Below are 27,396 nucleotides of genomic sequence, written 5' to 3' on the forward strand. Positions count from 1 at the left end.
CTGGTAAACATATTTAAACTTGAAAAAAATTCTTTGCCAATCCAGCAAATAAAGTCCCATGACTTTTAGGAGCTGTGCCTGTTCTTCCTCTACCAGTAGTACTACTAGAAAGCCCTAGTCAGCAGCTTTTCCAGTTGAACTCAAAGGATATTGAATACACAATTCACTTAAATGGCAAGGAGGGCAAAACAAGCAAAGTGTTCATGATAACGTACACTTCCTTTGCCTAAATATTCTTATTGACTCAGGCCTTAAAGTATTCACAGAATAGTGTCTTTGATATGACCTTTTTATGTGGGCTGATAACATTCAACCCACAATCATCACAAAAACAGGTAATCAGGCTGCAGGCTGTCATCTACATTAATGTGACAACTCCCTTTGAGTTGCAGTTAAATGTTGACTTCTTGAAAATTGCAAAATTAAATTCGTGCTTAAAGAATATGGATGTGGGATAATAAAACCAGTTTAAACTTGGTGGTGGAGAATATTCCAGAAATTATATACAAGAATGGAATTAGCTATCTTTTGGATAAAGTGGATTGAATAAAGAAAGCAAGGATTAATTTGTAAAGGCCAATCACATCTAATTAACCTTTGTTGATGATCTATTATAAAAGGATTGATAAAGAAAATGTTATTGATGTGGTTGTGCATTTTCAAAGGAACTGGAGTGCCACTAAGGCAGCGTGCCAACAAGATTAAAACCCAGACTCTTACGGGGAAAATAGAGGTGGAACAGCATAGATAGAAAATTGGTTAAGTAACAGCAGTATTGTCATGTATTAGAACAATGCTTTTCATAACATATATTAAGACGCAAGTATTAAGCCATCTGGCCATTTAAAGAAACTCCATGATCCATCCCAATTTTGAACTCAATGACCCAAGTTCGCAAAGCCCTCCAGGTCTCAGATTTCCAAAAATGCACCACCTGTGAGGAAATTTCCCCTCATCACAATTCCAAATAGCATCACTGGTGTTTAATTTTTCTTCAGTGTCCTTATTCCCCATTATAAATTTTCCTGCCTGTTTTTAAAGAGACCCCCTCAATCTGCAATCACTTGAGTAATCTATGGAACCAGTTTATCTTTTTTTGTTCCTTATCAGTTCATTCGGATCTTATCTTCCTTTTACCAATCAACATTTTGGTGCTCCATTGCCAAGTTCCAAAATGCCTCTATCCTCAAGGTTTATGGTGTGCAGGGCACAATTTCAAAACTCACTAATGACACAGAACTTGGAGACATGGTGAACTGTTGAGGATAACAGCAACTGACATTGAGCTATAGCCAAGGGACAGGTTGATGACAGATTAAATATAATGCGGAGAAATGTAAGGTGTTACATTTCTGTAAGGAGGATGAGAAAAACATAATTCAAAAATGGGGCACAAGACCAGAAATATCTTGGGAAGCATGTTCATAATTGAGCAGTGTCACAGCAACAACCTTGCACTGAATATCAGCGAGACCAAAGAACTGATTGTGGACTCCAGAAAGGACAAGACGATGGAACACAAACCAATCCTCAGAAGGATCAGAAGTGGAGACAGCGAGCAACTTCAAGTTCCTTGGTGTCAATACCTCTGAAGACTTAACCTGAATGCAACGTACTGATGCAGTTGTAAAGGCGGCAAGTCAGTGGCTATATTTCACTAGGAGTCTGAGAAGACTTGGTTTGGAAACTTCTACAGATGTACTGTGCAGAGCATTCTCACTGGCTGCCTCAGGGGGAGGGGAGGGGGGACCGAGCAGAAAGAGACTAATCCACAAGATCGAAGTAAGTTGCAGAAACTTGTGAAATTAGTCAACTCCGTCATGAGTATCAGCCTCCATAGTATCCAAGACATCTTCAAGGAGTGGTGCTTTCAGAAGGTGATGTCCATCATTAAGGATCCCCACCGCCCAGGACACACCCTCTTCACACTGTTACCATTCAGAAAGAGATACAGGAGCCTGAAAGCACACGCTCAGTGATTCAGGAACAGCTTCTTCCCCTCTGCCATCTGATTTCTAAATGGACATACACACTATCTCATTACGTTTTAAAAAGAATTTTTTGCACTACTTATTTTAACAACTATTTAATAGACATATATAAAGTTAATATAATAGTTTCTTTTGTTCTCTTTATTTATCATGTGTGTCATTGCACATTGTAAAGTTCACAAATTTCACAACATACGCTGGTGAAAAGAGGCCTTTTGACAGTGCAACACTAATGTGGTAAATCAGCCTACTGAGCTTAAATCCCTGGGTAGGACTTCAAATCTTCAAATAGTATGAGACAAAGATACAATCAACTGAGTCATGACTGACAAGTGTTTCTTTTAAGCATAACGAAAGCTACTATGACTGACACTTATATGATCCTCTGGTGATCTGGTGAACCTGCCATTACAATATTCAATTCCCCTGATTAAATGTTATGGGTTATATATCACTGGCAACTCTATTCATAATTTTAGTAACTTAGAGGCCTCAGCTGTCTATTCAGTAATTAACATTTTTCCCTCTTCTCATTTAAACCTACTTTTCTTTTGCTAGAGTTTAGTGGCTGAAATCTTATGAAGTCATGGTTAGAAATTTGTCGTAGTGCCCACTGCACAGTAACACTACACCTGTGCGAATCCCCAGTGCCTGGTGGCCCAGTGATCTGTCTCAGAAGCCAACATCAGAATATCCTTCAAAAAGGCTGATCAGGCCTGGCAGGATATGGAAAACCTCTGCCAACCAACTGGCGGGAGTGTTCAAGGACACCTTCAAACTCTCACTGCTGCAGTCAGAGGTTACCACCTGCTTCAAAAGATTATCAATCATACCGGTGCCCAAGAGTAGAGTGAGCTGCCTCATTTACTATTGCCCAGTAACACTCACATCTACAGTGTTAAAATGCTTTGAGAGGTTGGACATGGATAGAATAAACTCCTGCCTGAGCAAAGATCTGGGCCCACTGTATTTTGCCTATAGCCACAACAGGTCTACAACGGATATGATCTCATTGGCTCTCCACTCAACTTTAGAGCACCTAGACAACAGTAAAATATACATCAGACTGGTATTTATCGATTACAGTCTGGCATTTAATACCATTCCCACCACCACTAATCAACAAGCTTCAAAAGCCTGGGCCACTGTACCTCCCTCTGCAACTGGATCCTCAGCTTCCTTAAATTGAGAGACCACAGTCAGTGCAGATCGGTAATAGCATCTCACTATCAGCACAGGCGCACTGCAAGAATGTATGCTTAGCCTACTGTTCTACTCTCTCTACATTCATGGCTGTGGAGTTAAATACAGCTCAAACACAGCCAGTAAATATGCTGTTGACACCTTTGCAGTTGGCAGTTTCTCAAATGGTGACAAAAATCCATGCAGAAGTGAGATCCAACCACTGGTCGAGTGGAGTCACAACAACAACCTGGTGCTCAAAATTAGCAAAGCCAACTAAAAGATTGTGGACTTCAGGAAGGGAAGTAGGGAGAATTCACACCAGTCCTCATTGAGGGAGCAGCAGTGGAAACGGTGAGCAGCTTCAAGTTCCTGGGCACCAACATCTCAAAGGATCTATCTTGGGCCTACACATACTGATAAAATCAGGCAGACAGTGACTCTACTTCATTAGGAGTTTGAGGAGATTTGGTATGTCACTATAGACTCCAGCAAAGTTTTACAGATGTACAGTGGAGAGCATCTGACTGACTGCATCATAGCCTTCAATGCAAAGAATTACAAGAGGCTGCAGATGGTTGTAGACTAGGCCAGCTCCATCAGGAGCACAACCCACTCCATTACTGAGGACATCTTCAAAAGGCACTGTCCATCATCATCCAGGATAACGCTCTTTTCACAGGACCCTAAAGACCCACACTTTACATTTCAGAAACATCTTCCTTCCCCTCCACCATCATATTTTTGAACAGTCCATGAACCATGAACACTACCTTGTTATTCATCTCTTCCACACTTTATTTTTTGCAACTTGTAGTATTTTTCATACCTTGTACTGTAAAACAAATTTCACAACATATGTTAGTGATAACAAACCCGATTCTGATTCTCAAATTATCTCCTGCCATTACCTAATTACTTCTAATTTGCAATCTGGTACTGTGCAATCATGAAAAATTTTAGCATTCACAATTTATCCAAAGAACACAGCCAGTGAACTTACAGAATCACAGAAACTTACAGTAGAGGTGATCACTTAGTTCATTGTCTGAGTTGGCCCTTTGAAAGAGCAATTGGGTTAACTCCCACCAGCAACGCTCCCCTGTCACATGACCGCCTTACAACCAATCCTGCTTCTTGTCCCCAAATAAATGATCTCAACCTCAAAAGCCCATCCAACTTATTATTAAAGCCATTCACGGAATCAGCCGCCATCTTAATTTAGGCTATAATTTTCCATCTCAATCACTCAAAATCCCCATTCACTCACATCTCAGAGAAAATTGGTTTCAATGTATATACCTGCAAACCATTGACTTTCATTTGGTTCACGAGGTCACTACAAGGGAAATATTCCTAACATTTCAGACCTCCCATCACAATTGGTCTTTCTATGCTAGGAACACATGCTAAAACTCTTAGAATCCATTTCAAGGACAATACTTCTCTAGTGATGCCAGAATTGAACACAAAATGACAACTGAGGTCTGCATTTCCAGCATGATTTTCTGTTTTCAAATTTAATTTCCCTACTCATAAAATGAATAATCCAACTTTTGTTAAAATCTCCGTATCAACTTACTGTAAGCAGTTAGCCTTTTACGGATCTACACATGGATATCAAAATCTGTTCCCAGCATGGCTCAAAATTGCACTATTTAAAATATTAACACAAGAGATTCTGCAGACACTGGAAATCCAGAGCAACCTACATAAAATGCTGGAGGAACTCAGCAGATCAGGCAGCATCTACGGAAATGAAAATGAGTCAACATTTCAAGCTGAGACACTTCATCAAAACTTCAATTCTTTATTCCTTTCCATAAATGCTATCTAACACACTGAATTTGAGCAGTTTTTGTGTGTTACATCCCATATAAATATACATCCTCTTCATAACACTGCTTCCAAAATGCGTCAAATCACTTTTCTTCACATTAACTCAAGTCTTTCATCATCGTGTTCATGTGACATCAAGGTAACGGACACCTGTTTGTCAAGTTTCCATCCATCTCCACTATAGCCCTCTGCTTCCCATTGTGTTAATTCTATATTTCTATTTATACTTGCCTTCTAATTCTACAGGTTTTCTCCATCAGAAAATCCCTCTGGGGCATTTTATTGAATGCATTCTAGACCACAAGACATAGGAGCAAAATTAAACCATTTGCCCCGTTGTGTCTGCTCCACCATTTCATCATGGCTGGATATGCATCTATAATTCTGTCCTGTTCAACCCTCTCCATTACCCAGTTCATGTAGGGTAGACAAGCTCTGCCTGTGAGCACATGACCAGTACTGGCTGTAATTGCTTCGACCATGACCTTCACATTGTTTATTTCACTCCTAGTAGTGAATTCCAATAACTTTCCCATCTCACCATACCAGATTGATTGGCCTGCATTGTCCTCACTTCTATTATAACATTTTCTTGAACAGAGGCATAATATTCAAAAGGTTGTTACCAATGCCTTCGCTATTATTAATTTGCTTTCATCAGCTGAAAATAGATTATATCTGGACAAGACCAGCAATGTTACAAAACTTAGTCACGCTAATTACATTTGAAAGTGAAACAGAGACACCCCTTTCTCCCTTTCTTCGCCTCTGTTATGTCGAATTACTGGGTGAACAAGTAATCTTTGGGGCACTGCCAGTCTGTGTCTTTACTGATGCTTTACTACATGCTTGAGTGCTGGATGGAGGGCACCGATACTTTTTTGGTAGGGGAGGGGGGATCATTGCTTTGCTGCTGCCTGTGCGTGGGAGGGGGAGCTGGGGGGGGGGGCCTTTGAGGTTCTAAAGTTTAACTGACATTCATTCTTTGTTGCACTTCTCTGTTTTCGTGGATGGTTGCAAAGAAAAAGAATTTCAGGATGTATATTGTATACATTTCCCTGATATTAAATGCATCTTTGAAACCTTATATATAGCTGCTGCTCCGTAGCTTTACACGAACTGCCTGTAGACCACATTATGTAGTCTGTATAACCATATCCATTCTGTTTATACATTATTCAAACAAGATAACTACCATTTTATATTTGCATTGACAAAATTAGGTAGAAAATTCAACATCATACAAGAAATTTGATGTATATTTTCCATGCAAAAACTCCCAAAGCACAAACCTTACAATTATTTTTCTCCCAATTGTACAGTGAACCACGCACCAAATGGGTTACAAAGGAAGTACAAAGACTTGACCTCAGGCTATGATCAAACATCACTCTGTCAAGGGGAAATGCGAATGTTGTTGCTGCTTTGGCTTCCTACCACGAAACCGACCCATGATCCCATTAGATGCAATCATTAAGATACACGATTTACACATGAAACTGTATAATTAAAAATCTTTGCAGTTTAACTTGTAACTCCTTTATTTCGATAGAGAAAGATGCACAGTAATGTGCCAAGTTTTCTTTAAACCTTACAACTTCGTGACTAAACAACTGAAGTGGATGTGGTGTCATGTGCAAGTCACAGGTCACTGTGCTTGATCAGCAGCAATAGATTGATGTCACAGACTGAAGTCGAAACTGTGAGGTGACTCAGTTAATTAATACAAGATAACAAACACCTTATTCTGCAGAAAATGAATGCAAAACTCTGAGACAGACATTGAAAAGTTAGTAAAAGTCTGCAATAAATCTGCTCCAAAAGTTGGCACTGCCGTTCCTGGGTTGAATTTTGCTAGAATTATCAGAGTAGAAAAATAAAAGATTGGTGCCAAAGATGGAAACTTGCATCACCACTGAATAATCAGGCAACACAAGAAAAATACAAAAGCTGCCTCACATACATTGTCATCACTTCAACAGTTGGTGCTCTGCAGACATTCAAATGTCGGTTTCATTTTAATTTCATGAATATGTAATTTTTGCCAAGAGTGCTGAGAAGATCATACATTGCTGTCCAAAGCTAGGTGCGTGGAGTGTGTGAGTTGGCTAGGATATCAGGGTTCCCATGCTCCAGTGTGCCTTTGACAGTGCTAATTGGCTAGATTTTGCTTAATTCAACCCATGTCTTGCTCTCTCTCTCTCATGGTCTTCCACAGTCATACCAAATTCTATGGATCCACTCAGCCAATTGATTTGGAGGCCTCCCTTCATGCCAATTCCACACAGTGGAGTAAGCAGAGTAGGCAGTAGACCTGGATTCCTAATACCACATAGTTTCAAAAAGGTCCTGCTGTCAAGGCCTTTTCAACTGTCCCTTTTCAAATCTTAGAGACATAAAGTCAAGTGACGAATAAAACCTTTACATTTAAAAAAAATACGTTTTTTAAGCTTTTGACACACAAGTTGGAAGAATAATATCAAACTTAAAAGAACAATCCAAACCATGTAATTTTACCTCCAGGTCACTGACTCCATTCACAAGCTCTGGCTGGCATAAAGAAGTCAGGTCATATACAAAGTCTATCTGGTCTCTCTCAGTATATTTGAATTTGCCAGCAATTTCCTTGGACTGGGTGAAGTCCGGATCAGAACACTAAACGATGCAAGATCGCTCAAGGGCAGAACTAAAAGGTATTCGACTCCTTCAAGGGCTGCTTATGTACAGCAAATTGACCAGCAGTCACTATGACTTCCAAAGCAGTCCCTATCACTTTGGAATGAAATACAGCACCAGGGTGAAAGCTAAGCTGCCACACAAATTACAGACCAGGCTACTGGCCCTCAGACACAATGACAGGGCTTCCTGAGCTGGGCTGAAGGAGCTCTAGAGTACCCATAGGAACAGCTGACAAAATCATTCTCATCTGATATTTGTACCACAAACTTGACATCAAGAGCAGATAGTAATTGCCATTAACTACTCAAAAATATTCATGTCGTACCTCTGACGCAAAAGAACACTAAAGGTAAATAAGAACACAATCAAACAAAACTTCTCCATCAACTACAGGAAGTGAGATCGAGACATGAACAAGCACTTGGTGAAGCCCACAGCTTTTTGAGGAGTATCTTAAAGAAAGGTAACGATGCAGAAAGGTTTGCCAGGGATTCCAAATTCTAGAATGAAGATGTAATTAAAATCAAGAATTCTAAGAAGAGTTCAGAATTGGAAAAGTACCAAGATCTGAAAAGCCACTAGAACTCTGACTTTCAAAAATGCCAACAAAAGAGGGGTCAGAAATTAAATTGCAGGGAATTAATCCAGATGAGAAAGAATAAACAGCTGCTCCTTTTCAGCCAGTTTTTTTTTCAAATGTCCATAATGGTTAAAAAATATTACAAGTCAAATAAGCAATTAAAAATAACATTAGGTGATTGAAATGATCAAAAACACTTGAAATTATTACAGCAAACTCAATTTAAAATCATGATAAATTAAAAAAATGTTTTCACTAAACAAGTTTGCTTGATTTGGACGCTGTAGATAGAACATAAAACATTTATTGATTGACACAGATAACTCAGTTATGCAGCTTGCAGCTCCAGATACAAACGCACTCACAAACAGAAGAAATCTGGTGAACAAACCGAACTCGCATATTAGACATGACAAGAGTATGCTAGGTGGTTTTAAACTTTACATTAACGACTATTTTGAAAACATAGATAATTGAAATGCAGGTAGTTATGAATTTGATCTCTAGATTTATGCTGATCTTACCTTATCCATGGTTTGGGACACAGGTGGATACTCTCTGATGAAGACGTTCTCCACTACATCGCCCGTGAAACACGTTTGCTTGCAAGCAGGGCAACAGATGATAATGTCTGAGGTAGCCGGAGAAGCAAAGAAAAACACCAGATCAACAGCAGGAAATGAAATTAACCACATACACAAAAGCAACAAATAGTTTCAACACTTAATGAAAAATACCTATTTCCAAAGATAACATTACTTTGATTACTTTGCAGTGATGTTACATCCAGGAAAATAACAAGTCATCTGTCACTTTGAAGGAATATACTGAACTGATGCTTAAAAATTACTCAGACCACATTCATGTTGCACTTTTAACTTACATTAATGATTTGAAGAGTGTTTACATCTAGTGAAATACTCCCTTCATTGTTTGAATGTAGGGAACCGAAAGCCAATTGACATTCATCAAGTTTCCTCAAATAGTAAAACAACACTAAAACAAGTGAAGTTCATATGGGTATGAAAAATGCCCAGGCCACCAAGGAAAGCTCCTATCTCTAAGGATTTTGTACCTGCACACCCAGGACTCCTTCAGAGCAGTACTAACGTCAGTCAAGATTTTGTGCTCATGTTTGTGGAGTGGGATTTGAAACCACAAACCTCTTACTCAGATGAAGACAGAGATATCAGTTGCATTGCAGGTGCTACTGTAGCAAAACCTATCAGATATTATGATGTTCTGAATTATGTCAACTTGCAATGCAGTTAACAGCAGATGTGTTGACTTGAGCCAAGTGTATTAATGATTAACAAGAGACATCCCATTTTAAATAACAAAGCAAACAATAGCAATTGAGAACTACTTGGAGAGGATTTTAGAAAACTATTGTGACTATGTTCAAATGTTTTGATATTAATAGTGTGTGTATATAAATGGACTTACAGTCAAGTCATGCAAAAGAGTCAGTTCAAAGAATGACCCAAGAAGCAGTGGAAAGCCCAAGTAACTTAAAGTTCCACAAACATAGATGGTCAACATGGTGCAGAGAACAACAAGAAAATAATGGATTACAGTCCATAGTTTCCGGGGGACATGAATGTATGAGAGTAGAGCAGAAGCATTACAAAGCTAACCTGGAGTTTTGAAAGTAACTCTAAGGACCATGCCTTGGAAGAAATTTATTGGCTTTGGTAGGAGTGTAGCATGGATATATCAGTTGGGATGCCTAGTTATATGTGTTACGAATGTGGTACAAAGTCGCCCCCTCCTTTTTGAGAATCACAAAATCGCTATTAATTCGGGTCTGGGACGCAGGAAATGAGAGAGAGACGTCCAGAATACACAAGGTTTGGAATGTGTCCTGACCTCAGCAAAACAGAACGACTGATTGTCTCTTGGAGACAGAATTGTGTATTGAGTACTGTACTAGTCATTGAAACCCCTCAGGACACAACCAGAGTGGGCTGGTTGAGGGATTGCATCATCCCAACATGATTGACATCTGAGACCCCGTGAGTAAGGATAAAAGAGGGTCTGGGGAACAACCCCTTTAGACGCACCAGGAGAAACACTAGAGATCCCGTGACAGCGTTTAATAGCGACAGCCGGTGGGGGCTCGTGTGCGTCCTCCCTTGCCAGGTTGGCGGGCTCACCACGAAAGAACGGTTTAGCTAACGGAGAGGCCACGACAACCAGACTCCTGACGGATCGAAATCATAAAAGGAAAGCCGGCAAGTTTTTCTCAAAATCTCTCTCTCTCTCCAACCACTGCAACACAGTGGTCCCTAAAGGCTGCAGCCTGCATGAAGTGAGTGAACTTTATATTTCCATCAGATAATTCATTATCCCCTAGACAATGATAGAGCTTATTTCTTATTGATTATTATTATACCCGCATTTTTAGATTTAGTATTGACGACGTATGTTATCTGTATATTTGCATTAATATTATTTTTGTGTATTTTTACTAATAAATACTGTTAAAAATAGTATCATCAGACTTCAACGGACATCTCCATCTTTGCTGCTAAGTGACCCAGTTACGGGGTTCGTAATATATGTCAAAGAAATGAGGCAGAAATGGGGATCTATTTTGTTGAATTCTGCAAGATAAAACTCAGTTGAGGTTTTCAAGATTAATGGGCTGGAGTAAATACAATTAAAAAAAACTATACACAAGATTTTACAGGTGCTGGAAATCTTGAGCAACACATACAAAATGCTGAAGGAACCTGGCAGGTCGGGCAGAATCTATGGAGGAAGAAAGCTTGGGCCAAGACCCTTCATCAAGACTCGACCCATAATGTCCACTGTTTACTCTCCTCCATTGATGTTGCCTGACCTGAGGAGTTCCTCCAGTATTTTGTGCGTTGCTAAAAATAACCTAATGCCAGTCTGAGAGAACAGGACAAGAGAGTCTTAAAAAAAAATTAAGAGTTAGGGCTTTCAAGAGGGAAATAAAACAAATGGAACACCAGCACTAGGCAACGGGTACTAGGACAATTGTTAATTTTAAATCTGGGGCCAATATTGTTTGTTAACTAAATGTATTGTAGTAGAGGGACAACCAGGTATAGGTATATAAAGCTAGGTTGCACATCCACAAAAACTGTATTGTACAAGGGAAAATGGACGCTAGGAGCTCCATAAGATACTCTTGTTCCTTGCTTCCTGTGCATCTGGATCCCTCTTGGCAGAGAACTAGCTAGCTCCATTTTTGCAATAGTGCATGCTCTTTTCAAGATAAGTACAGATTCAACATCTCAAGAACCTCAATATCTCAAGTAAAAACAGGCTGCCAGATAGGAACCCTCACCAAGAGTTGAAGCATCTTCTGGCCATCATCAGCAAACGATAGCGTTAGCTGGCTATATCAATGACTGATACAGAAAAAACTTTCTAACATGATATTGATAACTTCTTCTAAACTTACGACTTCCACCTTTATTGAATGGCATGCTCGTGCATTGATGGAGCATTATCTTACATCCTATACCATCTGGATTTGGACTTCTGACCCAACAGCAATAAAGGCACGCCCTCTCCACATAGATTAAAGCAGATTAAGCAACCTTAAGAGAAGTTGAAGATAGTTGCTCAGCTAGAGCAACTTGTATTCTACGACTTAGCTAAAGAGCAATCATGAAGAATTTCTACAGTCTGCTTGCAGTGAATCTAAATTTATTTTTGTTCGATCATACCAGATGTAACAGCTTCAGCAGGGTAATCAGCCAAAGTTGTTCCTTGGCATATTAAGCCACCAAAAATGAATGTTATATCTATAAATGTGAATATGCTGACACAGTTTTGAAAAATATATTGGCCTGGATATTGCAGCAACAATCAAGCCATTCAAGCTCACAAGGGTTGCACTTACCTGCAGCAGATTCCAGGCCAATCTTCCTCAAAAAAACTACAACTCCAGCAAATAAGTAAAAAGAACAACTCCATGCAAGTGAGCAGGATTCCAAGCCTAGGTGCTTTGAATACATGAAAGGTTTCACTCCTCCACTGGAATCCAGACAGAGTGCTAATGGCAGAACAATTGTCCACATTCAGTAATCAGCTACAGGTGGTTCTCAATTTCATCCAACCCCAAAAAAAAATCTTGACCAACCAACCACAGGTGACAGTTACAAACAGAATTCTTCCTTCCTCCTTCCTGAGGGACTTCTTTAATGTGACTGGCACTCAGTTGTTGTGATGACACCATGGTTGATGGGCATCTTAGATCCTGTTGAGCTGGTGAATGACAGTAAGCACCAACAGAAAAGGAATAGCCTTCATCACAAATCACTAGATCTCTGTGGGTGGCCTCGCAAAGCCAGCAGCTTTCCCACTGTCAGCAAATCAAAGCTATAGCGCTTCCTGCTCAAAGACTGCTGGGTAGCTGAATAATTCTAGCAATTTTTACTTCCATTAACATTTGAAAATGACCACACTCAAACAAATGAATAGATCTGATAAATTAATCTTGTAGAGGAAGTTTAAAATCGAACTCCTAGTTCAGAGGGAGCTCACACAGAACATATGATAATAAGTGCAAAACAGCAGTATGGTGCAAAAATAGTCAGAGATGTAACATACAAATAAATAAAAATATTAAATGTACAATATTGGCTAGATATTCACTACATACAGATTATGCATATTAAATGCTCATTATCAACTATGATTTTAATTTAAAGTTGTGAATGGAATACTGAGTCTGTCTGCATGACAACTATTATTTATTAGCATGCACTTTTAAAGATTTTGAGAGTCCAACTCAAATTGTAACAACCAGTATCTTTTTTAAAAATAAAAGATTGACAGCTTGGCCAACACAACAAAGCTGCAAATAATTTTGATCATTGTTTGTTTGAATAAGAAGATCCTCATGGGGGAAAAAAAAACAATGGTAAACTCTTGTGGCAAACTCAAGTCATCACTTTATTGTCATTTCGACCATAACTGCTGGTACAGTACATAGTAAAAATGAGACAACGTTTTTCAGGACCATGGTTTACATGACACAGACTAGACTGAACTAAGTGAAAAAAACAACAGAGAGAGAGCTACACCAGACTGCAGACCTACACAGGACTGCAAAAAGTGCACAAAAACAGTGCAGGCATTACAATAAATAATAAACAGGACAATAGGGTAGTAAGGTGTCAGTCCAGGCTCTAGGCATTGAGGAGTCTGATAGCTTGGTGGAAGAAACTGTTACATAGTCTGGTTGTGAGAGCCCAAATGCTTCGGAGCCTTTTCCCATACGGTATGAGGGGTGCATGGGGTCCTTCACAATGCTGTTTCCTTTGCGGATGCAGCGTGTAGTGTAAATGTCCGTGATGGCGGGAAGAGAGACCCCGATGATCTTCTCAGCTGACCTCACTATCCACTGCAGGGTCTTGCGATCCGAGATGGTGCAATTTCCGAACCAGGCAGTGATGCAGTTGCTCAGGATGCTCTCAATACAACCCCTGTAGAACGTGATGAGGAATGGGGGGGGGGGGGGCGGGGAGATGGACTTTCCTCAGCCTTTGCAAAAAGTAGAGACACTGCTGGGTTTTCTTTGCTATGGAGCTGGTATTGAGGGACCAGGTGAGATTCTCCGTCAGGTGAACACCAAGTAATTTGGTGCTCTTTACGATCTCTACTGAGGAGCCGTCGATGTTCAGCAGGAAGTGTCAGAAGTTCTGCAATTTGGCCTAGTCCATGACTGGATTTCTAAGACAGCCAGAGAGTCAACAGGTTCAACTTCCTGAAACCATTTCACCCTCAAAGGAGAAAGTCAGCAATCACTCTATACTTTTCCCTGAGAAGTATCTACTTTCACAGTAAACAAATGAGAAGACAAGGTGTGAATCTCCTCTGAACAGCAGTTGAAAGCAAGAGAATGAACAGCATGTTCTCAAATGTGTGTTGCATTACCATTGATCTGACCACAGCACAAACACTGCGTATTAATGAATTGAGGTTCCACCAGTTTGGGGTGCAAAGTTTCTGCAAGCAGTGGCCCAGCTCTCTGCATTTGAAAATATTGTCCAAAAGAGGCAAGGTCAATGCATCATTAAACTGATGACACCAAATTGAATGGAAAAGAAAATTATGCAGAGGTTGCAGTCTGCAGAGATACAAGCAGGTTAGGTGAGTGTACAGGCAAGAGTCTGGCTGATGTCATACAATTTGACCAATGGTGGTCATCCACATTGAAAGGAAAAATAGAAGATGATATTATTATTTAGATGGTGAAAGACTGTGACATGTTGTAGTTATAGTTGGACTGCAAAAGGTTAATATCAGGTGCAACAGGTTATTAAAGTGGTAAATGGAATTTTGGCCTTCCTTGCTAGAAGGATTGAATGTAATAGCAGGGAGGTTATGTGGTAATTGTATGGGGGTCTGCTGAGGCCAAAGCTGGAAAACTGCATGCAATTCTAGTTTCCTTACTTAAGCAGAGATTTGATGAATTCAAGACAGTACAGAGTAGGTCACTAAGTTGATTCCATCGACAAGGGGGATGAAAACAGAAAAGCACAGTACAGGCTTTAAATTACTCCAAGATCAATCTAGCTCCTCCCTTCCACAAACCCTTCATTATCCTAGCAATTATGTGCCTATTTAAGAGTCTCTTAAATGTTCTCAACACCATAAAACACAAGAGTAGATTGAGGCCATTCAGCCCAATAAGTCTGTACCGTCATTCCATCATAGTTGATTCATTATCCTTCTTAATCGCATTCTGCTGCTTTCTCTCTGTAACCTTTACTGCCCTGTCTAATCCAGACATCATCAACCTCCACTTTAAATATGCCCAATGACTTGGCCTCCACAGCCATCCTTGGCAATGAATTCTACATACGTACTGGCTAAAAAAATTCCTAATCTGTTCTAAATAGACGTCCTATTCTGAGGCTGTGCCCTCCGGTCCTAAACCAGAATTATGGAGAACTTCCTAGGAAAATAAAATGGATGGCATTTGACCATTAAGTGTTCAAGATTAGGAGATCACAAGTTTGACAAATCCGCCACATCAGAGCACTTTCAAACATATATTATGAAACACACCCACCCACCTTTTTACCTTTTCTGAACCAGCAGTTTAGTCCATCCTGTGACTTGATAAGCCTATGGGTCTGTTTAATGTACCTGATGTGCTGGGAGTAATCCATGTCTTGTTCAAACATAGAAGACAACAATCTCTCATTTCCCTCCAAGACAGCAATCTTGCCCTCAATTTTGATCTTCAGCAACTGCGCATTTGCTAACTACATGCTTGGTAGAGGGGGTCTCATTACTCTATTTCAGCCTAGTTTGGAGTGCCCTCCCTCTCCTGCGCCATGGTGATGAAATTTCCTTTGCTTAAAGATACCGTACCGACTTGCTTCAGAGCCAAGTTCACAGAGTCCTTCAGGAAATTGTGATACCTATAGGTCATTAAGTTGGTTTAAAAGTAAATTACATGATACAGATTGCTGTAAGGGTAATTCATAAAGATGTATATTTACAAGGACTGCACGTAGCCTGCAGAACCACGCCATTGTTCACTGACACCATTTTACTGCCGAAGCTTGATGCACTTTGCGCGGATGCAGTTATCAGGGAAATTGCAGGACTCCCAGAGTTCCCACATATCACACAAAGAACATACCACTAACTCTCGTCCCATTCTCAGCACAATAGCTATGTACTAATGAACAATGTAGTAGAAAAAAAACTTACCAGAAACTTGCATAGAAACTGTGCCTGTGCTTGTCTAAGCCTGTTCTCACCAAAATCTGTTGAGTCAAAGCTTCCCACTCTAACACGACTCCAATCCAACAATATTCCTAATGCATCTGCCTCAACCACCACTCCCGGTAAGATGTTCCACAGCCCTCCCACTTACTCTGTTAAAGAAAACCTAGCTCTGACATCACCCTCTCTTTACTTTTCTCCCAAAACCTTAAAAGTTATGCCCTCTTGTACTAGCCATGTCTGCCCTAGAAAAAAAGGTGCTGGCTGCCTGTGCCATCTATGCCTCCTATCATCTTGTACACCTCCATCAAGTTACCTCTCATTCTCTCCAAAGAGTAAAGCCCTAGCTCACTCAACCTATCCTCACAAGATATGCTGTAGTTCAGGTAGCACCCTGGTAAATCTCCTCAACACCCTCTCCAAACATTCCACATCCTTCCTATAATGCGGCAACCAGAAATGAGCACAATACTCAAAGTGTGATCTAACCAGAGTTTTGTGGAGCTGCAATACTAACACATGACTTGAACCCAATCTCCTGAGTAGTGCAGGCCAATACAAGACAGCCTTCTTAACTGCTTTATCAACATACGCTGCAACTTTCAGGGATCTATGGATGTGAACCCGCAGATCTTTTTGTTCCTCCACACTTAAGAATCCTGCCATTAACCCTGTATTCTGCCTTCAATTTCATCAATCTAAAGTGAATCACTTCACACTTTTACAGATTGAATTCCATCTGCCACTTCGCAGCTCAACTTAATGTCCCATCGTAACCGACGTCAACCTTCCATAGGATCCACATCACCAAACTTTGTACCATAAATGAATTAACTAACCCACCCTTCTACTTCCTCACCCAAATCATTTAACTTTGTATAAAATCACAAAGAACAGGGGTCCATATACAAATCCGTGTGTGTGTGTGTATATGTGCATGCGCAACACACGCACATACACATGCAGCCATGCCTTGATATGTTTTGTCACTTTTGTCACAACCAGCCCCTCACAAACCCAAGTTGACTATTCCTCATTAGATTCAGCTTCTCCAAAGGTTCACAATTCCTGACACTTCCAATCTTCTTCAATAGTTTGCATAACTGTGACATAAGACTCATTGGTTTATAATTCCCAGGGTTATCCATATCTTTCTTCAACAAAGAATGTTTGCCAACCTCCAATCCTTTGGCACTACTTCTACGGCTATTGAGGATGCAGAGATCAAAGATGCAGCAATCTCTTCCCTTGCTTCTCATAATAACCTGGGGTATATTCTGTCTCGCCCCAGGGACTTATCTATCCAAATACTTCTGTGAAGTTCTAGCACATCCTAATGTCAAGATGTTCTACTATATCAGCCTGCTTTACACTGTTCTCACATTCCTTAAGATCCCTCTCACTGGTAAATTCTAAAACAAACTATTCATTAAGGATCATCACTACATTCTCCAACCCCTACCCTTACTCTGCTCTTCACGTACATGTAGAACACCTTTGGGTCTCACTTAATTTGACTCACCAATGCCTCCTCATGACTCCTTCTAACTCCCAAGTCCATTCTTAAGTTCCTTCCTGGCTTCTTCATAACTCTCCAAAGCCCTGTCTGATCCATGCTTCCTAAACTTTACATATGCTTCTTTCTTCAGCTTGATTAGATCCTTCAATGGGACAGACCTATCCAGAATCTCTAGCCTACGAGGAGAGATCAAGTTCTCTGGGACTAAATGCTCTTCATTCAGAAGAATGAGAGAGGATCTCATAGAGACATAAAATGGTAAGTTGTTCATGGTGGTAAGTAATACCAGAACTAGGGGACATATTTGGGGCAGTAGATTTAGAATGGTGATGAGGAGAAAATGTCTTTCCCAGTAAATAGTGGGAATTTGTAGAATTCTTTACCCTCAGAAGCATTAGAGGCTACCTCATTAAATCAGAATCAGGTTTATTATCACCAGCATGTCATGAAATTTATTGTCGTTGCAGCAGCAGTACAATGCAATACATAGAGAAAAACTGAATTAAAGTAGATATATATTAAACAGTTAAATTAAATAAGTAGTGCCAAAATAAAATTAAAGTATTAGGTAGTGTTCATGGGTTCAATGGTCATTCAGAAATTCAATGGCAGAGGGGAAGAAGCCGTTTCTGAATCATTGGGTAGATGCCTTCAGGCTCCTCTATCTCCTTTCTGATGGTTAGCTAAAACACCAGGGCATGTCCTGGGTGATGGAGGTCCACAAATTCATTATGCTCTGGTTAAAGAATTTCCCCATCATCTCTAACAAAAGAAAATTTGCAGATGCTGAAAATCAAAGCAACACAAACAAAATGCTGGAGGAACTCAGCAAGCCAGGAAGCATCTATGAAAAAGAGTACAGTCGACATTTCAGGCCAAGACCTGCTGAAGTCCTGCTGAAGGGTCTCAGCCAAAAATGTCAACTGTACGCTTTTCTATAGATACTGCCTGGCCTGCTGAGTTCCTCCAAAGTTTTGTGTGTGTTCCTCCTCATCTGTTCTAAATGGACGTCCCTCTATCCTGAGGTTGCGCCTTTGGGTCCGAGACTTCCCCACTTTAGTCATCTCCACATCCATTCTATCTAGGCCTTTCAATACTTTTTGTTTCAATGGGATGTCCTCTCATTCTTGTAAACTCCAGGCCCAGAACCATCAAACCCTCCTCAAATGTTTACCCTTTCATTCCTGGTATCATTTTTGTGAATTTCCTCTGGACCCTCTCAAATGCCAGCACATCCCTCGTTAGATAAGGGCCAAAAACTACTCACAATACTCCGAGTGTGATCTGACCAAGGCCTTGCCATGTCTCAGCATTACATTCTTGCTTTTGTATTCCAGTCCTCTCAAAATGAATGCTTACATTGCATTTGCCTTCCTTACCACTGCTCAACATGCAGGTTAATCTTTAGGGAATCCTGCACAAGGACTCCCAAGTCCCTTTGCACCTCTGAGTTTAGAATTTTCTCCCTGTTTAGAAAATAGTTTACACCTTTATTCTTTCTACAAAAAATGCATGATCATATATTTCCCTACACTATTCCATCTGCCACTTCTTTGCCCTTTCTCCCAATCTGTCAAAATCCTTATGCAGATTCTCTACTTCTTCAACACTACCTGCCAATCCACCCATCTTTGTATAGTCCACAAACTTGGCCACAAAGCATTTAATTCCATCATCCAAATTACTGATATATACATTGAAAAGTAGCAGTCCCAACACTGTCACTGTGGAACATCCCTAGTTACTGGCAGTCAATCAGAAAAAGCCCCCTTTACTCCTAACTCTTTGCCTCCCTCAAGTCAGCCTATCTTCTATCCATGCTAGTAGCTTTTCTGTATTACCACAGCTTCTGATCTTGTTATGCGGCCTCTGATGTGGCAGCTTATCAAAGGTCTTCTAAAAATACAAGTAAATAGCATTCATTGACTATCCTTTGTCTATCCTAAAAGAATTTCAACAAATTTCCCCGGCACAATTTCCCCTTAAGGAAACCATGCTGACTTTGAACCATTTACTCGTGTGCCTCCGGGTACCAGTTTCCCCCACAGCCAAAGGTAGAGCGTTCCTATGAAAGCCGGAATGTCGTAAAGTGAAGAAGCAATTATCATTGATTAATATGAGAAAAATTTGTGAGCATTCCCAGAACCAAAAAAATAACCTACAAAATCATGCCAGATAGCACATAAAACCTAAAGTAGCAGTAACATATAGTAAAAGCAGGAATGAGATGATAAATATACAGCCTATATAAAATAGAAATACTTTTCTGCAATCATTACAGCACTGTAGCGTAGCAAAATGACTAGGTATAATCTCATTACATAGCGAAAGCAGTCTCACCGGAAGCAGCCTCTCTAATAACCTTTAAGCTATGAAGCTGCCAAATCATACCGAATAACACATAAAAACACACAGCCTATATAAGGTAGAAATAATATATGTACAGTGTAGTCCCACTTACCAGAATCAGGAAGACAGCTAGCACACCGATGATGATGTGTTAGGCTGAGTCGTCGGAGGTTGGGGTGCTCAGCAATTTTTTTTCCAATAAATTGTATTTTCGTCACAGTCAAACACTTGTTCATATGAACATATGAATAACCACCTTCTGTAATTATTTTCTTCAGTTCTGCTGGGAACTTCTCAGCCGATCAAACCACCCATGACTACCTTAAATTCCACTTTCACAACACTTTCATCACCATCATCCAGTGCTTTCTGCTTCTTCAGCTTATTAAAAAGACTGACTGATTTCTCCTTAAATACAAGATACCTTAACAGAACACCACGCTTTGTACACCCGTCAATCCACTCAAGCAATAGACCTCCCATTTATCCATTATTGGATGCCGACTAAGAGACACCACTTTTCTACAAGTAGAACCAACAGTAACATCAGCAGCTTTCAAGATTCTTTCTCTCTGCGTATAAATAGTATGAATGGTGGACGCAGGCAAGTTCAACACGTGGACAATGTCCTTACTTGGTTGACCACGATCAAAACGCTTAATTATGTCTAATTTTACGTTAAGTGTAACACCCTTACGCGCTCTTTTAGGCTTTTCCGATACCTTAGAACTCATCTTGCTAACGGATGCACAAAATAAATTGACATAAAGCACAGATGCTCACAGGCACGTGTTTAAGCAATGGCGGCTAGAATGCTGTTCCGGGGGAGGAGCTTGGCTGCTTGGGGCACGCGCTGCCTTTTTCGTAAAAGCGGTAACACTCTTCGGCTAGCGAAAACAGGTAACAAGTGTAGGTCTTTCGTAACAGCGAGGTGTCATAAAGCAAATGGTCGAAAAATAGGGGACACCTGTACACTAAAACTTAATCCTGAATACTGAACTCCAACAATTTCCCAACCACTGAGGTCAGGCTAACTGGCCTATAAGTTCCTTCCTTCTGCCTCCCTCCCTTCTTAAAGAGTGGTGTGACATTTGGAATTTTCCTGTCAAGAACCATTCTAGAATCTAGTGATTCTTGGAAAAAAAAATGTCTCCACAATCTCTTCAGCTACATCTTTCAGATCCTTAGGGTGTAGTCCATCTGGTCCAGGTGACTTATCTACCACCAGACCCATTGACTTCCCAAGCACCTGCTCCTTAATATTGCAACTACATTCACTTATGCCCCCTGACACTCCCAAATTTCTGGTACTACTACTAGTAATTTCTGACATTCTCCAGTTCCATAACAGTCTCTAAGGAGCTACAGCTCAATGAACTTTGTGTAGGTGAGGTTATCAGGAATATTAGAGGTCTCACAGAGTTCCCACATCCCACACAAAGAACATACTATTAACTCTGGACCCATTTTCAGAGCACTAGCTACAGATAAGGAGAAAAACTTTGTAAAAATCCTCTTAGATCCTCTCCCTGTGCTTACCCAAGCCTGTTCTTGCCAAAGTCTATTGGGCAAAACCTCCTGCTCCAACAATGACCCACTCCAATAATGGCCAATTTTGAGCGTGTTGCTCTGCTTTCTTAATTTTACAGTTTAGATTAAAGGCCTCGAACCCAAAACTGAAATGCCTTAGCAAGTTTTAGTATTTTTATTTGCTCACTTATTACCCATCATTAACTTGCCCTGAACTGAGGAGGCAGTTAAGAATTCCAACAGTTGCCATCCCTGAGATTATTAATTCAAAATTTATTTACTTATTGAATTTTTCAGATACCATGACAGGATTCAAATGTTTCTAGATGAACACGTAGCACGGTAACAGAGCAGTTAGTGTACCACTACTGCAGCACCTGCGACCCAGGGTCAGTTTCCATCACTGTCCACAAGGAGACTATCTGCTCTTCCTCTGGGTGTTCTCGTTTCTTCCCACACCCCAAAGACGCACCGGTTAGTTCCTGAACTTGATCACACAGGAGTACATTGGGTGCCGTGGGTCTGTTGGGCTGAAACTCTAAACAAATAACTATATTAAGGAAGGCTCCCAAGTGTGCAGAACTCTGCTTGATAGACTAGTGATTTAACCATCACACCACAGTACTGGGTAGCGGCTAGTTAACAGTTCAACATGCAGTAGTAGTTAGTAGTTGAACAGTTCGTTTACTTAATTACATTGTTGGCTTCACTATTTACTGAACGCAAACAATTTCTTTCACTGTTCCTTGCATTCTCTATCATATCATCCCCTCTTTTCTGCATTTGTGGTCGAATTTGCAACATCTTTTTTTAAATCCATGATCGTAAATGCCAGCCAGTTCATCTCTGCTGTACAAAACATTTAATTCTCAGTAGGAAGCCCCCTTTCAAGAATGATCAGCTGAAGAAAATGAGAATGCTCTACATCTCACATTCTTTCCATGATGTGCAGTGAATTCCAATTTTCCTTCAATGCCTTCTTGAAAAATCCAACCGAATATGATGAAGTTTCTTTATCTAAACTCCAGCCTCAATGAACTTTCTGTTACCATTTCCAAGTGCTTGTTCAACACAAACACAATATCAAAAGCAAAAGGCCACATAGCCTCCCAAGTCAGCTCCAATATTGATGCTTACCTGACACCATAGCCTCTACATGCACAAGACTAAACACGTTATATCCTTTACAACTAATTCTCGCTTCAAATGTACACCACCTTAATCTTCAGTAGTTACTGCAGGATACACAGCGGAGCCACCCATGTAAGCTGGGCTTGGTGAGAGTGGTGCCAATCTGTGATGGGTCTCACATCGTCAGGCAGCCATTAAGACTTCATATGATTCTTCATTTTGTTAACCCAGTCCCACAATAAAAGTGTTAAATATGCCCCTATGACAAAGGCAACCATTTTCATAGCAATTGTGCAACCCGAGTCTCTGTAATGCATGACAACTCCTACCCGTAACAATCTATCTACTAACAGCATTCAGAATATAGCAGGCTAAAATTTATTCACCTTGTACCTAACTGGCAAAATAACACCCAGGGTTTCGAAAATGGAAAGGACCATGATTATTGTTCACATGAAGTAGGGCATAAATCTACATTCTTAAAGCTTTTGCTGGATGAAGGCAGGTGTGCCAGCTAGCTGGTTTCCAACCTGGCTGCAGGTTGCAACAGGAAGGCCAGATTTGTTCATTGGTGAGTCACCCACCCAAAATAAGGTTTAAGTGCCAGTGAAACTCATTGCTCATATGGACTACACCTTGTCTCAGGCAGTTTTCCAATTAACCCTCAAAATGAATTCAGATGCAAGGTAGTGTAACAATGTCAAATAACTGACAAATTGCAGATCCCAAGGCTTACCGGTTAGTCCTATCAGGTTTTACCCCCCAAAAAAGCTACAGAAATCTCTAATCCCAATTACTTTGAAGCCTATAAGCACGTTTAATAAAACCAGATATTTTATGAACGTTCTGGAGTAAGGCATGTGACAGCTGACTGAAGCAGTCCTTGAAAAGCCAATGATTTAACATACTGAACACTTATGTCTGTGAAAGCTGCAGCAACTGGAGACAAAACTCATTCATAAAACCTACTTTGAAAACTGAAGTCACCACACCATCACTGGAGAACCCAGTAGAAATCATTGTCTCTTCTGTAATTTTCTCCCCGAGGCTGCAACAGCATCATCTCGTGTGAAGATCTTCATCTTCAGGAAGGAGAAGTCAGGAGAAAATTGAGGAGTCAACAGTGAGGAGCTTCAAGTTCCTGGGTGTTAACATCTCTAAGGATCTCTCATGGGCCCCAACACATGGATGCAATCATGAAGGCAAGCCAGAGGCTGTACTACACAAGGAGTTTGAGGAGATTTGGTGTATCGCCTAAAACACTCGCAGAGAAAATTCTGACTGGTTGCATCACCACCTGGAAATGAGCCTCCAATGCACAGGATTGAAAGAGGATGCAGAGGATTATAGACTCAGCTAGTTTCATCATGGGTACAGCCCTCCCACCATTGGGAATATTGTTAAGAGGCAGTTGGCGGAATCCATAATCCTTCTCGTTACTACCATCGAGGAGGTGGTACAGGAGCCTGAAGAGTCACACTCAACAATTCAAGAACAGCTTCTTCACTTCCATCAGGTTTCTGAATGGTCCATGAGCCTGTAAACACTACCTCATTATTCTTTTTTTGTATCATTTATTTAACTTGCAATTAACAGTAATTTTACACTTTTCACTGTACTGCTGCAGCTAAACAACAAATTTCACATCACTGAAGACAGTCAAAACAAACCTGATTCTGGCTACAGTTTCACAGTACCAACCACCTCAAGCATTTTTCCCCACTTGTAATCACTAACGTACAGATCCAGCTAATATCAACAGCTTAGTTGAAGACACACTGGAATTTCTTGAAATATAACCTGGTAGCCATAAAACCCTGAAACTGCAAAAAAGCTGTTCTTCAATCTTTTTTAACATGTAAAATATTTAGTGGTCAGGATTTTTCTTTGGAGCAATGGCAACCAATCAGGTAGAAAGTCAATTCAGCTTGACTCCATAAATACTAAAGAAAAATAGAATAAGCTTGAAGAACATGCATGGGTAGATTCAACTCAAAGCAAAGTAACAGGTAAGTGGTGAACTTGACATTTATGTTCTACAAACATGGAATACTGTGACCAGTCTGCTCCTAGACTCTGGGATTGGTTTGATGGTACAGCTAGTTTAAAATTGAGACCCACATTAACCACGGGAATCGATTCAAAAGTCATTCAAAAAGTGGATGAAACACAAGATCCTGTTCCAGATACCACCAGCAATGCCACAGTGTGATCAATAGCTAGGACCTGTTGCAATCATTATTCAACCACATCCTACTCCACATACAGTGTCAATGGGAACTCAGAAGCAATATAATAGATAAATAACCCATTCCTAGAAAGCAGATTAGAGTCATAAGCAAAACTAAGAACAGGACAATGCTGACCATAAACTGAGTAGAAAATAAAGGCTGCTCACTTAAGTGAAACAAAATTAAGCAGAAACTTTCTCTGTAGCAAACATAACCCAAACAGGGGATGGTGATGCTGGGGAATGGGGAAGATGTCATAAAAGATGCATGCTGATGTGACTCCTACATACATTTAGACAGATGATCAAACTCTTCCATAAACCAATGGTCTCTTGCATTGAGCTTTCTGTTATATTCAGGATTCATGTTACCCCATTTACTCCAAAAGGTACAATTAGATTTGAACTATATGCTATCACACATTGTTAGCATTTACAATTGCCCTCATATGTAATACAAAAAGCAAAAAACAAAATCAAGTGTTATGCCATAAAACACGTGCAATTTAATTAAAACTTAAAGAGAAGTGGGTTCAGTTTCCAACAGAAAACATGCCTCCTCCTGTCCTTGCAGCAACAAAGCTCTTCCCCGCTTCACAGTGGCCGAGCTAACAAATCAAATTCCATCTCCAATGCAACACCCAGGATTATATTCCATGCTAACAGATGTGACATTTTTCATCTTTTTTTTCATCTTTTATTGTAATGTGCTCATTTGACCGTATGTAAATCATTACAAAGCCTGCAATGCAAGACCTCTAAATGTTTCTCTAAGCACTGAGTCTTTGAAAGACCCAATTGTTTTGTGGGCTTTTAACAAATGAAGCAGTACACTGTGATTTATATCCACGTTACCCAATGCCAATTTATTCAGGTTTCTGTTGCCTTCCATCTGAAAGAAGAAATACCCAAATGTTCTATGAAGCCAATAGAAATATACCGAAGTGACACGAGGAGAGTTTTCTTCATAATATGATGTTGGTTTGGTAGAGTGCGAGACCCTCGCTTGAACCCAAATGTTATTACTACAGTGGAGCTGACCCTGTTTAATCTCATGTTTCGCAATCTAGGTCATGCAGAATCTACAGCGACTAACTTGCAATAGAACAGTGAATACTTAATGTTACTTTGCTATTCCCTGCCCAAAAAAAAAGTAATAAATATGAACTGACAAAATTCCATTTCCAAATCTATGCCATTTGGCCTCAGGAACATTTTTTGACATTCAACTACAATGTGGTGGTGTCATTTTAATAAAGTCAACTCTAAGCAAATATTTACAACTTAATCATGTGTTCACATACACTTTTCACAAATGCATAATTATGGATATCTTGTTAGTTGGAGTGGTGGAATGTAACCAAATTCAAAGCTCCAAAAGAGAGTTTCTAAATAGTGCAGATTTTCTCTGGGCAGGCAACACCATGTTATAAAAACAAAAATAATAACTTTCAGAAAGTAAACACAGTAAAATCAGACCTAAAATTCAAGCTGCGATCTCTCCCCCGAACCGAGGCAGTTCCATTGCATGTAACTACAACGGGAAAATGGAGTTCATCAGAACTCCGAGGATAGAGATTTAACAAATGGAAAATAACCCAAGTTCCTTTCAAATATTGGAGAAACATCCTAGAAACTTTGCTTGGTCAGATGGAGAACAGGTTGAAAGGAATATTGTACAACCAAAAGAACAAACTTAAAAACATTCTCCAAAGAATTAAGCAAAACATGATCTGTACTAAATCATTCTCTACTCTTGTCAGCTTGGAATTCACTTTATTTAGAATATTGCAGAAGGAAAAGGAGTTGCAGAAATCAAGGAATTAAGAGTTGGATTATGTCCAAGTTATAACTTCTGGACTCAAATGTTTTCTTTCTCTACTTGCATAACAAAATTGGAAAATGCTGTGTAATGGTCTTCATTGCTAGTTATTAGTATATATCAACAATAAATTTTCAAAAACTTGTTATTGTGGTCATCCTTTCAGAGATATTCATTTCACTCCGTAGCTTTAAATAAAAAACACAAAATGCTGGCGGAACTCAGCAGGCCAGACAGCATCTGTGGGAGGAGGTAGTGACGACGTTTCAGGCCGAAACCCTTCATCAGGAGTGAAGTAACATGGGATGGTCAAGGGGGGATAAGAAGATGGGGGGGGGATGAAGTAGAGAGCTGGGAAATGATAGGCTGAAGGGAAATGGGCTAGGGGGAAGGTGGAGAATTATGGGAAATGAAAGAGAAAGAAAGGTAGGGCTGGGGGGAGATTATAGTAAGGGGGGAAAAAAGAGAAAAAGAACCAGACTAAAATTATAGATAGGGATGGGGTAAGGGGGTGGGGGCAGGGGTATCAACGGGGGTCTGTGAGTTGAATGTTCATGTCGGCAGGTAGGAAGCTACCTAGGTGGGAGATAAGGTATTGCTCCATCAACCTGCGTGTGGCCTCATCTTGACGGTACAGGAGGTGATGGACAGACATATCAGAGTGGGAGTAGTCTGTGGAATTGAAGTGTGCTACACCTGCCCCCACACTTATTCCCTCACCACCATCCTAGGCCACAGACAGTCCTTTCAGGTGAGGCACCATTTCACCTGAGAGTCAACTGGGGTGATATACTGTTTCCGGTGCTCCCGATGTGGCCA

At 40.2% G+C, this 27,396-nt stretch overlaps 1 protein-coding gene across 2 annotated transcripts in view; it reads right to left on the minus strand.

Annotated features, from left to right (window-relative positions):
* Positions 1-27,396, minus strand: part of trim66 (tripartite motif containing 66) — a 176,681-nt gene that overhangs the window by 50,320 nt on the left and 98,965 nt on the right. For both annotated transcript variants that reach the window (XM_059975842.1, XM_059975841.1), the window contains exon 2: positions 8,796-8,902. In XM_059975842.1, coding sequence (XP_059831825.1) covers positions 8,796-8,902 — 107 coding nt within the window. The remainder of the gene's footprint in view (positions 1-8,795; positions 8,903-27,396) is intronic.

This window comes from Hypanus sabinus, chromosome 7 (genome assembly GCF_030144855.1).
Source record: "Hypanus sabinus isolate sHypSab1 chromosome 7, sHypSab1.hap1, whole genome shotgun sequence".
Classification (NCBI taxonomy): Eukaryota; Metazoa; Chordata; class Chondrichthyes; order Myliobatiformes; family Dasyatidae; genus Hypanus; species Hypanus sabinus.